Source organism: Rhinopithecus roxellana, chromosome 7 (genome assembly GCF_007565055.1).
Source record: "Rhinopithecus roxellana isolate Shanxi Qingling chromosome 7, ASM756505v1, whole genome shotgun sequence".
NCBI lineage: Eukaryota > Metazoa > Chordata > Mammalia > Primates > Cercopithecidae > Rhinopithecus > Rhinopithecus roxellana.
Window position 1 is genome coordinate 47,010,724 of NC_044555.1, and position 13,145 is coordinate 47,023,868.

Sequence of the window (13,145 nt, forward strand, 5' to 3'; positions counted from 1 at the left end):
GAGATCAGCACAAATCAGGTTTGTGAGGGATGAAGTGAGTCCTCTATGTCCTTTTCAATGACCGGTAAGGTAACCGACTTGAATATTCTCTGTGGAGGAAGTGGTGAGTCTATGTGCTATCAGGAGCTTCCTAGGGTTGATAGAATAGATGGTGCCTTCAAGTTCAGAATGTGCATGGATGAGCAGAGCTGCCTGGGCTATGCCTGGCCAAAGCTGAGCAGAGGTCCCAAGAGCAGAGGCCTATGTTTGGGGCAGGAAGGGTCTGTTTGGGGCAGACTTTGCAGAGATACTATGAATGTTCCTAATATGGGAGGAACCTACTACGGGTCTTTCCTTAGGTGCAAGGTAGAATATAACTTCAAATAAGGAAGATGAAAAGAAAAATATGTTTCTATGCATCTATACTTACACATCTAAATATCTATCTCTGCTGGGAGCATGTGCTGGAGTGTTCATGGCAGTCACCTCTTGCAGGAGTATTAAGGCTCAGGAGCGTATGAAGGAAATACTCTTTATTTTTACCATCTGAATTTTTTTTTTTTTTTTTTTTGATACGGAGTCTCACTCTGTCGCCGGGGCTGGAGTGCAGTGGCCGGATCTCAGCTCACTGCAAGCTCCGCCTCCCGGGTTCACGCCATTCTCCTGCCTCAGCCTCCCGAGTGGCTGGGACTACAGGCGCCCGCCACCTCGCCTGGCTAGTTTTTTGTATTTTTTAGTAGAGACGGGGTTTCACAGTGTTAGCCAGGATGGTCTCGATCTCCTGACCTCGTGATCCGCCCGTCTCGGCCTCCCAAAGTGCTGGGATTACAGGCTTGAGCCACCGTGCCCGGCCACCATCTGAAATTTTTAACAAGTGTTTATATTATGGGAGAGAGTGACCATGACATTTAATGTCAGGAACTAGCAGCCTATCCCTCAGTTTTATCTCTTCCCTGGTCTGTGGCCATGACTAAAGGCTTAGCAGTCTCCCAGCCTGTGGCAGTCCTCTCAGTCCTAGGCTCAGCAGCTTCTGTTGTTCTAAACATATAGTTTGCTCCATCCTATGGGAAAGAGAAAAGGGCCTGAGGGGGTCATGAGGCTCTTTTCCACCTGACATTGGTCCTTAGCTGGATTCCACAGGTGTTTAGGGCCACTGGGCATTTAAGTTTACATAGCAGTCTTCTCCAAAATCCCTGGCTTTTTTTCGTCATATAATCTGGGAATTATGAGAAATAAGTGTGATACAGCCAAGAAGGGAAAAGGTATTTAATACCGTGATTGTGAAATATGAGACCTGAGGTGAATGGGAAGGTCAGTAGGATACAGCATATGAAATTGAGGCTCTTGGTGGAAATCAGGAGGTTGCAATTAAGTGTACGTTTCCTGGAACCTCAGTCCCTCCCTCTCCACACTTTCCAGCTGCTAAAACACTGAGTATGTTCCTTCTCTGTTCCTAAATTAACCCCACGGTTATAGTAGTCTCTTTCTTAGATCATTTTACATTCATTCCAGCCTTGTCAAGACAATGATCCAGACATAAGTACAGTTCTATTGCACAAATGATGCAGATTCATATGGAAAATTAGATTCACATCTCCTTCCACCCCCACATCCATAGTCCCTGCTCATTTCTGTATTAAACCACTCTAGTCAGAGCAACCCACGATGTAAATTCATTCTGCATTCAACTCAGCATCACCCAGAAAGCTAATCAGAAGGAAAAAGTATAGCCCTAAGGCTTAGAATCACAGAATAAGAGAAACAAGTATGTTCTTAAGCTCTTCCACCCACAACCTGTATACTGCCAGATCACCCAGGCCACACCCACCCAATCTCAAGCACACATCCTTCTTTAAAGGTGCAATAAAATGTCGAGCCAAAATAACCAATTATTCAAGCATTTTCTTCCAACATATAAAAAAGGAAACTGCAGCGCTGTTGATCAGCTAGGCACAGATGGCTTTATTCCCCTTCAAGTTTCTCTGTTTTACCGCTGCCCCCATCTCAAAATTTGAAGTTTTCGAGAGGGCTATATCCCAAAGTAAATGGTGAGCTGGGCCCTAGGGAATCTTGGGTGTGCTCCCAGCTTTAGCAAGAAGGAGAGGTAGGTTGACAGTGAGGCTGAGGATAATGCTCTCACCTCAAGTGCATGGTAAAATGTCAGTAATCTCTGGAACAGTGGTCACTCAAGACACAAGGATGAAACACGGGTAAAGGCTCACCTAACAAAACTTCCCGAAATGGTAAATTCTCCATGGAGCTCTCTATACCACCCAAGAACTTAGGGTGATTAGGTGAGATAGCTTCATCCCACAAACAACAGAGCATAAACTCCTTCTATTGATCCTTCATTGGGAGTGTCTAGGAAATTAGACTTACTATATGGGAAGCAGCAATGATATCACTAAGGTCATGTAGGTCATGTTTCCAGGAAAATGTAATGAGCAGGTAGTTCCAGAAAGGAATCCCTGGCAACCATCAGTTGAGCTTCTTACTATGCAGGTTATAGAGTAGTGAGCAGACCAGGCTTCTCTTTTTTCTTTTTCTTTTTTGGGACAGAGTCTAGCTCTGTTGCCCAGGCTGGGGTGCAGTGGTGCAATCTTGGCTCACCTCCTGGGTTCAAGCGATTCTTCTGCCTTAGCCTAGTGAGTAGCTGGGATTACAGGCATGAGCCATCATGCCCGGCTAATTTGTGTATTTTTAGTAGAGGCAGGGTCTCACCATGTTGGCCAGACTGGTCTCAAACTCCTGACATCAACTGATCCGCCTGCCTTGGCCTCCCAAAGTGCTGGGATTACAGGAGTGAGCCACCACGCCCAACCAAGGCTTTTCTATAATGTGCCTTTGCCACCCTTAGACTGCATAAAGGACCTTGATCAAAAGTTGATGCATTGCTGGTTTGTGGTCAAGCCTGTGTTCCTGTTTCTGTGAGCTCATCTCCATCTTTCTTTCTCTGGTTTTTCTTTTTGTTGGGCCTCCCAGCTTTGTCTGGAAGTTTCAGACTCAACATCGTGTTTCCATTTGCTGAACAGAATAGGAGCAACAACAAAACCCCAAACTAAAGCAGTGATATTGGGAATTCTTCCAATTCATTTTATTGGGGTAAAGCCTATATTGTTTTCCAAACATTTAGCAGCCTCTGATGGTTTGTAGAAGAAAATACATAAGAAACAAACATATTATATGGATATTAACCAAAAACTGTGAAGAAATCAGTTGGATAGAAAAAGATAAATAAGGTATGTTGTTTTGAAGCTCCTGTGCTTTGTCAACATATTAAAAGTGTTTCTGGATTTCATCAGTTACAACTATTTACTGAACTACTGAAAGGAACTAGCTTTGCATGGAACTTGACTTTCCCTGAAACGACTCCTCCTGTTTTCTAGGCCCAACCATTTGTGGATGACAAGTGAGTCATCATCTTGGAGGGACCAGGCTTGGATGCTTGAAGCTATTCACCCTGAAGGAAAGGCTTAGGCTAGAAGTTACTGGGATCTGGAAAGTTAGAGACCACCAAAAATGTGGTACTGAGAGGTAGGGGCTGCTAGAAAACACCAAACTCCCCTGTGGATATGAGGAGTCTCTCAACTGGGACCAGGCAAGTTAAGGTGGAGGGTAAAGGCCACAGTTGGGAGGCATATACAGAACAAGTCCACCTCACTGAGGTGTGTGGGCAGGTGTTTATTTATTTATTTATTTATTTTGAGATGGAGTTTCGCTCTTGTTGCCCAGGCTGGAGTGCAATGGTGCGATCTCGGCTCACCACAACCTTCGCCTCCCAGGTTCAAGTGATTCTCCTGCCTCAGCCTCCTGAGTAGCTTGGATTACAGGCATGCGCCACCATGCCTGGCTAATTTATTTTTTGTGTTTTTAGTAGAGTCAGGGTTTCTCCATGTTGGTCAGGCTGGTCTCAAACTCCTGACCTTGGGTGATCTGCCTGCCTCGGCCTCCCAAAGTGCTGGGATTACAGGCGTGAGCCACCATGCCCAGTTGTGGTCAGGCGTTTAGACATGTTCTTCCCCTTTCTTTTCCCAGGGGCTATCTTGGGAGCTCCCTTACCTTTTTGTATAATAGTTGCTGCTCTTTGCCATTTCCTCTCTGTAGCTTGATGCAGGGCTGGAAGTCTGGAAGAGAGGAAGCCCTGGACTAACTGTGTTGACCTCTTAGACATGCAAATCCTTTCTCATGAAAGCAGAGCCTCCCAGGAGCTGCTCCTCACCCTCCCGTCCCCAGACAACCAGTCCAAAGAATTCTTCCTTTGGTGGCCTGTGGGCATCAAGCAAAGCCCTGGAAATTAGCCCTCAGTGATGATAATTTTATTGAATCATGAGAGAAGGACTGAGGGAGTGGAGCACAAGCAAGCTCAATTTGGAGTTTTTCCTCCAAGTTAAGGGGGAGAGGAACCTAGAAGACAATAACCCATACTCCCAGAGAAAGGCAGACTTCCTCTTCCACATGCACTCCTTGGGGAAGTCCAGGGGGTGCACAAGGACTGTGGCTCCGCTTCTGCTGTGCTCCATGCCTCCATCTTGGGGCTGTAGTGCCACTCCCAAATAGTGCCTTCATTGGGGGATAGAGTGAACAAGGGAGGAGCAGGTGCTGACTCCAGGAGCAGCAAGCAGGTTTTCTGGAGTCAGGGGAAATGAGAGATTTGCTCACTTCCCTACTTTCTGTGAAGTAGGGTGGAAAGGGCCTTGCAGAAGCGTTCAAAACCCACATTCAGTTCCTCCCAGGGCCTCAATCCCCCAACTATAACTCAGCATAAGAGCAGTTGCTTCCCATGGTTGCGGGGAGGGTCAATTGTGATGAGGGATATAGGGATGAGGGATATATAACTGTGAACTGTAATTTGTCCACACACAGGTGTTTGGAGGAGATTTCTCAATTTTTTTGTTTGTTTGTTTTTTTGCGGGGTCGAGGAGTGGTCTGTGTCCAGATATGCTGCGGGGAAGGATGAAAGGAGTGTGGGAGGAGGTGGCAAATGCGACAGGGAGCTGGAAGATCCCAGACTGACGGGAGAAAACTCTGCCTTTGCAAGGCCTTAAGGCAGAAGGATCTGGGAGGCTGCCCGCCTCCCAGGAGACTCCACCTTAGGGGACACAGGGTTTATGTAAAAGTTGGGGGGAGGAGTGAAGGTGGTTGTCCATCCTCTCCTTCACCCCACACTAAGCAAGCGCAGAAGGAAGCAGGTCGGTGGAGACTAGGGTAGAGGAGTGTAGGAGAGGAGCAAACTGAGGAGGGCGGCTTTTCGAGTCAGTCTGGTCCTTCTCACCACTCTTGAGGCTCCGTCCAGGATTGGAGGACGGTTCTGAAGCCTAGGAAATCCCGCTTACTTCCCTGTGTGATCAGGAACTGTGAGACTGGGGAGTAGGCCTGAGCTGGGAGCTCCCACCAGCATGGTTGATTCCCCGGAGTTCTGAAAGAGTTTTTATGGAGACTGGGGTAAGGGGCGCTTGAAGGGTGGGTCAAGTCTTTGGCAGAAAGCAGCCCCACTGGGCTGACCCACTGTGTGGAGCGGGAGGCCCCGCAGTGCCTTCCCGGATTGGAGGTTGCAGAGGAGGGCGGAGGAGGATGGCTGCCCCGGGCGGGTGCGCTTCCTGGAGGCCGAACCCGCCCTCAGTCTCTGCATCCTGATGGGCCTCGAGTCTGGGCTCCTGTAGGTCTTTCGCTAGCAGCGGCCTGATCCCGCCCTTGGGACGCTAGGGACGACTGGTCGGGAGAGAATAGGGGGCCGCCGCTTGTAAGGGATCCTCGACAGGCCCAGCCTGGATCACCTAGAGGGCTCCGGACCGAGCGCTGGGGGTGGGGCGCCGTCGCCGCTACGGCCCCTGGTGTCGGTGGCGCGAGCAGGGAGGTAGAGGGCGGGGGAACGAGGAGGAGCTGAGCTCGGACACGCGGCAGCTGCTGTCTGTCCGTCTGACTTGCTGGCAGTTGGCAGGGCCCGAAGCTAGGTCTTCCCGCCCCCTTCCCCTAGGCGGGAAGGGTGGTTGTCCTGGGCGGGCGGATTCCCGTCTGAGTAGCAGTGGCATATGTATTTCCGTGGAGCGGCTCCCGCGTTTTTACCCCTCCCAAATGGGGAAATGGTTGGAGACCCGCAGAGGAGGAGGAGCCAACCTCACTCTCCGCGTCCCCGCCCAAGGTGGCCGGAGGCCAACGGCAGGACCAGGAGCGACCGCCAGGGCCATCTCCATCCCCAGGCAGTCCCAGAGTGTGGAGTGGGCATGGGTACCTGGCGGGAAATAGTGTCGATTAGCACCCCCAGGCCCTGATGCCTGAGCCCAGTAGTGGCGAGGTCAGTGGAGGGTGGGTGTGTGGTGGGAAAGGAGAGTAGAAGTGCAACCTTCTTTTCCCCTCCCCTGGCATTCCAGTGTATTCATATTTAGCATGTGGGCTCGGCGCGGCCTCTGCGGGGACGAGAGTCGGGGAAAGATGCTCCTAAGTGTAGTCCCGCCGGTCTGTAGTCCCCGGCCTCTGCGGCGGGGCCACAGGCTCTGGCAGGAGTGAGGGAACGAGGAGGCCTACGACAGGTGCTGTCTGTCAGCTGGTCTGACAGGCCGGGGCGGGAGCGCGGCCCAGTGCTGCTCTCCCCTCCCCTTCAGCTGGACGCGAACTCTGACACTTGTTAGTGTGAGCAATCGACTAATTTTATCCGGCTGGGGCTCAGCAGGAAACCAACGCCGAGGCGCCGGTAGTTCTTCCGGGCGACTCTCGCCCCCGGGAGGACAGTCGTGGGGAGAGGAAGGGGGGTTGGGGGTGGGATTCCTGCCGCCTCCATTTCACTGGGGGCGTGGTGGCTCCTGCTCTGCCTCAGAGAGGACCGAATTTTGGCGCTAAGGTCGGTACTCTCTGGGCACTGGCGCCCAGAGAAGAAAAGCGTATCTTGGAAGTTAGGTAGTACAAACTCTTTGTGTTCTTCTGTTTTTTCTACTTATGTTCCTTTCATTCCTGAAGTTCCCGGATTCTAGCAGAGTGTCTGACACCCAGCAGGTCTCTAGAAAAGACTGCTTAAATGGCTTGGAAACCAGGCATGGAACTTTGCGCTTGGTGACCGCTAGAGAGAGCTGAAAGGCAGGAATCAAAGGGACTTTGAAGCACAGCCTCCTGAACCCCTGCAGGAGTTGGGTATCTAATCCCTTTCCTTGTGCCTCTGCAGTCTCTGCTGCATTTCGGCTTATTAGAATTTCTGAACTTGCTTCAAGGGCTCTTATTCTACCTGTCACCCACCCTATCTAGGCGCTAGCTATGAGACACTAGGGATTTGTAATCCTTGTCAGCTGGCCTGCACTGCTACTGTGGAGAAGTAGCAGGGAGCTGCTGGCCACCTCTTCAGACATGAAAAGGCCCTGGAGGAGAGCGTATGCTCATAAAAATTATGGGATTCCACAGCTTTGAAATCTAATAATCCTGAGTGATCAAACACAGACTGGGCCCTTGGGGTTGCTGGGGAAGGGGCTGGGGGTAGGCGGGGCAGACCTTAGGTGGGAGAGCCTGGGGCCCTGCAATGGGACAGAGTAATTAGCCTCAGTGGGAGGAGATGAGGAAACCAGCCTGAGGGTGTCTACACTGAGTCCAAGGAGAAACAATAGCCAAGAGCTGGGTGGTAAACCACCTTCTTCCAACAGGAAACCAGTCACTTCTCTTTGCCCCTGCCCTGCCCAGTGTGTGGCCATTTGGAGATGGACTTTTTTGTACCTCTTGGGTTGCTGGAGGTGGAGGGACAGTAGGTGAAACCAGGTCTCCAAGCCAAGATTGCATGAAGGTCTGGAGTGACTGGGAGACAGAATACCAAAAGTATGTGTCAGTTGCGGGTGAGAGTAATCATGAAGACATGGGGTATGCTAAAAGTTAAACTTTGCTAAACTTTCATTTTTGCTCAGAGCTGGTCCTGCTGACACACTTACGGAAGTGGGTTTGGTACACAGTTGTTGAATGAAGTGGGCAAGTCATTTATCCCTCCTAGGGCCAGTTTCTTCATCTGTAAAACCAGGGGTGTAAACTGTACTGGAAGAGTCAATGACATGAGTTCAAGTCTCATCTTGTTGTGTCACTGATGAACTGTGTGAACCTACTGCAGTCTCTTCCTACCTCTAGGCCTCAGTCTCTCCACTTAAATTCAATGCAGAGTATGGACAAGGGAGACTTTAAGGTTACTCTCAGCTTTGTCATTCTTATAGGCCTGTCTCCTGCATCATCCTTAATTCCAGGCTCTGTCACTGCCAGGCTGTGTCAGCCAGCCATGTAAGTCCCTTTAGGTTCCCCATAAATAACATAAGGGAGAGGGAAGGAGAACCAAATTGGATTATTGTTAATGCCAGTTTTCTTTTTTTTTTTTTTTTTTTTTTTTTGAGACAGAGTCTCGCTCTGTCACCCAGGCTGGAGTGCAGTGGCCGGATCTCAGCTCACTGCAAGCTCCGCCTCCGAGGTTTACGCCATTCTCCTGCCTCAGCCTCCCAAGTAGCTGAGACTACAGGCGTCTGCCACCATGCCCGGCTAGTTTTTTGTATTTTTTTAGTAGAGACGGGGTTTCACCATGTTAGCCAGGATGGTCTCGATCTCCTGACCTCGTGATCCACCCGTCTCGGCCTCCCAAAGTGCTGGGATTACAGGCTTGAGCCACCGCGCCCAGCCTAATGCCAGTTTTCAATATGGCACATTTGTAGCAAGGCTGTGGCCTTGGTGGGGCCTCCAGTCCATCTCAGCAAGTAAGCACATTTTCATTTTGTGAAGTAACCGCTTTTCCACTTCAGAGCTTAAAAATCCAATCTCAAATAGTCGACCAACTCCAAACCCCTATATGGCTCTTTTTCTAATTTCTGCTCTCACAGAGAGCATAGAACCTGGCAGAAATTTGATTTGAAATGAGACTTCAACTCTGAAGTCAAACTTCCTGCTATTAATCAGGTTAAGACTATTTCTCCCTTGTAGGCAACATACATACCCAAACCGAATTTTTAGATCTGTTTATTTTGTTCCAAACTCCTTGAGGATTTAAATGTCCCGTGTCTTGAGCTCTGAAATTTTATTCGTTCTAGATTTAACTGTGGTGCATAAGAGGCTGCATCCTACTCTAAATATTAATACCGTGCTGCTTTTGCCAATCAACATTCTCTCCAAAAGCACACAAGCTCACATGTGCACATCCACATGTGTGGAAGAAGTAAATTGATACCCCACCATGTTATGTGACATCTGAATGGGCAAATTTGGGACCTATGAATGTCTTTCCTTCATCTGGAGAGAAGAGGACGACTGCCTGATTCCTAAGAGCTATCTGCACCTTGAGCAACAAAAGAGGTCCTGCAGAATCACCCTCTGGTGACTCAGTGAGAGTGAGGCGGGCAGGAATGGAAGCAGGGGCATTGTTGCTCCAGAATTTTCAGAGGTCTCTCCTGGGAGTTACAGGGCTCCTAGGGCCCAGATTATCCTGTTCCACTACTGTTAGAACTGACAGGATAGGAACTAGGCCCTTTCTAGGGCCCCTTCCTACCCACAGAGCTAAGAACCAGTGGGTTTTCCTTTGGGGAGTTGATAAGAGCTGGACTGGGACCAGCGGAGGGGTCTCAGGACTTTGGCCTTGAATGAAATCATCGGAGGCCAACCATGCCCCAGCTGCCTGTTTGTAACGGAAAATCATGAGTGGGAACTATTGTCTTCTTTGGAGCCCCTCAGGGCAACCTCATCCTCCTGGCCCTGGGATGACCCTGGCTTAGGGTGGCAAGTTACTGTTGGCTCCAAGTGACAGCCAGGAATGCTTGGCAAAAATGATGACAGGGTGGGTGACAGGAACACAATAGACAAAGGCTCAGAGAGGGGAAAAAGAGACACAGGCAGAGTGAGGAGAGGCTGAGCTCCTAATGAGGTGAGCTGTGCTAACTGAACACAGCCTGGCAGTGCCCTCTGCCCCTAGCCAGGGGCACTGGGAATGTTTTTCAGTAAGATTGTTGCCAGAGCCTGGGCATAAGGAAGCATCAGTCACCTACTTCAGAGGGATCAAAGTGGTTCAGAGTCTACCTTTCATGGCACCTTTAATGCCCTCTAAGCAAAGTGGCATAGGATGCCCAGCATGGGAGACACATTGAGTAGTAAAGGCTAGGATGGCTTCCCCTTCCCAAAAGAAATTGTCCAACCCTATGTGCAACTGCTGCCTGTACCTTTTTGGGATCCAGGCTGGGAATTGGGTTTTTTTCTTAAACAGTCCCTTTTCTGGCCTGGCCCAGGTGGAAATATAGACCTGTCATGAAAACTGAGAGATGGGGCTGGTCCACTGCCCCTCCTCCCACCATGGCAGCTCGTGTCATCAGTCCTCCTCCGCCTGCTGAGATGAAAGGAGTTTCTTCACATTTTGCCATGTGTATACAAGAATGGGGAGCTGGGAGGGCATCGAGATTAATGCCTTGGTCTGTAAAATTTGTAAAAATCAGTGACTGGAACATGGAACACTGTGGTGTTTAAGGTTTCTTCCCTATATGTCATTCTACTCTTCCAGTGTAGGATTATATAGCTTGAGCCAAAAAGTGAGATGTGGCTCAGCCTGAGATGAGTGGGACTGATGCTAGTGTTAGGAGTGGACTGGGCCAAGGTAAGGTTGATTGGCCCAAGTTCCGGGTCTCTCCTTTCTCCAAGCACCCATGTGTCTATGACAGTCATACAAAGAAATAGAGGGGAAAGAGTATGGAGAGAAGTCAGTAGAGGAAAAAAAAGAAGGAAGGGAAGGGGGAGCAGACTGTTAACCAACCAAACGATAAGGGCACTGCCTGTACCCAGTTCTTGGGAAGCTACAGCCATCAGCAACTCTAAGGCTAACCAAGGCTACTTGTCTCATTTTTACCTCCCTGCCCCTCCACCCAGTGCCTCCCAAATATAGATGGCAATGACCTCCTCAGCAAACAGAGACTTGGGCCTACCCTATTAAGCTCCTGGGGACATGGTAGCACCTTTGGCAGTTGATTATAGTGGGTGACTAACAAGCTGGGGCCAGGAGGTCCCATCCTCCTCCTCCCCCAGGTCTTAGAAAGTATATGGAGAGATTCCAAAGGCCAGGGGGTGATCCCAAGCTTTCCCAGATCCTGGGAGGAGAAAAGACCTGGCAAATTTAAAGGTATTCTGGGGAGAATTTAGTTAATGAGTTTGGAACACCTGGAGCTTTGGCTCCAAGGAGATTGTCAGGTGGCTGAAATGCTGTGTGCGCAGGTCTGGGAACAAGTGTGCTGGTGGCAAAAATGTAAATGCTGAGCAGGGTGGGATGAAGGGGAAGAGCTGGGAAAGGGCACACAACGGCAAGAAAGGCATTAGATTGGTTCCTCAGGATTGGGGGAGCCTGGCAGTAGCTCCCCATTGGGGTCTGGATCAGGGGCCAACATCTTATCCTTGCTGGAATCTCTCTGCTCTTTCTTGAACATCCTTTGATGCATCAGAGGGACGAAGAAGAGGATTACAGCCCCGATGATGGGGGGCACACCGGCAAAGTAGAAGGCCACATGGTAGTCCCCAAAACAGTTTCGGAGCAGGCCTGAAACAGTCAAGAGAGACAAGTCAAGCTCAGCTTTGCCCTACTGTCCAAAGGTGCTCTCAGCCCCTTCTAGGGGCCATCACAGTGCCTATCCAGAAAATCTTGGCCTGTATTGCCTTGACTCAGGAGCTCCCTCAACTTCAAGGGCAGGTGACTCCTCCCAAAGGCACTGGGGCTGCAGGCCCTTGAGTGAATGCTCATTATGAAAGAAGCTAATGAAGCTTCTCTTAAAGTTTCTCCATTTATGACTTTCATCAATCTAAGTTCTAGTCACACCTAGTTACAGAGTTAGGAGGAAACCTAGTTTAAGAGAACTCCACAGAAGATGGCCAAGTATTATCTTGGTCCACAGTATTTCCCCTCCCCGTACCCCCGCCCCCGCAACAAATGGTTCCTGTGGTACATTTCGGATGAGTTCTTATTTTCCTTTTCTCTGAAGTGACCCTTCTCTGAAGTTCCATTTGTCCTAGCAAGAGGCTATACGTGTTCCTTTCAGTTACATATATGGTTGTCCCCTCTGGTTTTCTCCAAGCTGCCAAACCAAGGATATGTTTGACATGAGATGCAAGACCTTCCCAACTCACTTCCAGAAGCTAATGTGTGGTACCTCATAGTACCTCAGAGCCCAGAAACAGCATTCAGGAAAGGCAAAAAGGCCCTTGGCCTTTTGCTTACTCAGGAGTTAAGGAAATTGGAAAGAAATGTGGATTCTGGGGCACTGTTTGGATCAGGGGATGAGTAGAGGCCCCCTTCCCCCAACGGGTAGTGTGGCTGTTACCCGGGAGCCTGAGTGAAAGCTTTTGCCACTGTCACACAGTGCCCTCATATCACCTTGCACATAATTTGTGTTCGAAGAGTATTTGTTGAATTAACCCACTTCACTAGCCTAGGAGAAGCTAATGCATGAATCAATGTTTGCAATAAATCCTATAGAAAAGAAATAGAGTTGCCAGGCACAGTGGCTCACACCTGTAATCCCAGCACTTTGGGAGGCCAAGGCGGGTGGATCATGAGGTCAGGAGATCGAGACCATCCTGGCTAACACAGTGAAACCCCGTCTCTACTAAAAATACAAAAAATTAGCTGGGCGTGGTGGCACGCACCTGTACTCCCAGCTACTCGGGAGACTGAGGCAGGAGAATCGCTTGAACCTGGGAGGCGGAAGTTGCAATGAGCCGAGATAGCTGAGATCGCACCACTGCATTCCAGCCTGGTGACAAAGCAAGACCCTGTCTCAAAAAAAAAAAAAAAAAAAAAAAGGAAAAGAAATGGAGTTCTCTTGTCATTGGTTTTCTGTTCCCTGTTCCCTGGGATACCAACAGTGCCCTTCTGGGAAAATGAAGGGAGAAACCAGGAGTGCTGAAAGATGGCAACTCAACACTTCCTGCTGAAGGTGAGCCTCACTGGCTTAATTCTGGTGTGTTACTTTAATCAAATATCTTCTATAGGCTCAGTTCAGAAGCCGGCAGAGGAGGAGGAGGATGTCCCTAGGTTTTGATAAAACCAGAGATTGCTTTCTCTTCTCTTCCTACCCAACCTTGCAAATAATCACATGCCTGTGGAGAGAGTGAGAGGATACTAGATCAGTGGAATCGTCGGAAGGCCAAACTCATTTTTCTCTCCAGCCCCCTGGAAGGATCCATGCTGTCTGAAATAA

The 13,145-nt window shown here is 49.5% G+C and overlaps 1 protein-coding gene across 1 annotated transcript in view; it reads right to left on the minus strand.

The window, feature by feature from the left end:
• Positions 1-8,925: 8,925 nt before the first annotated feature.
• The window catches only part of SLC16A2 (solute carrier family 16 member 2), a 106,794-nt gene continuing 102,574 nt past the window's right edge, over positions 8,926-13,145 (minus strand). The window contains exon 6 of the mRNA XM_030934761.1: positions 8,926-11,488. Coding sequence (XP_030790621.1) covers positions 11,268-11,488 — 221 coding nt within the window. The 3' untranslated portion in view covers positions 8,926-11,267. The remainder of the gene's footprint in view (positions 11,489-13,145) is intronic.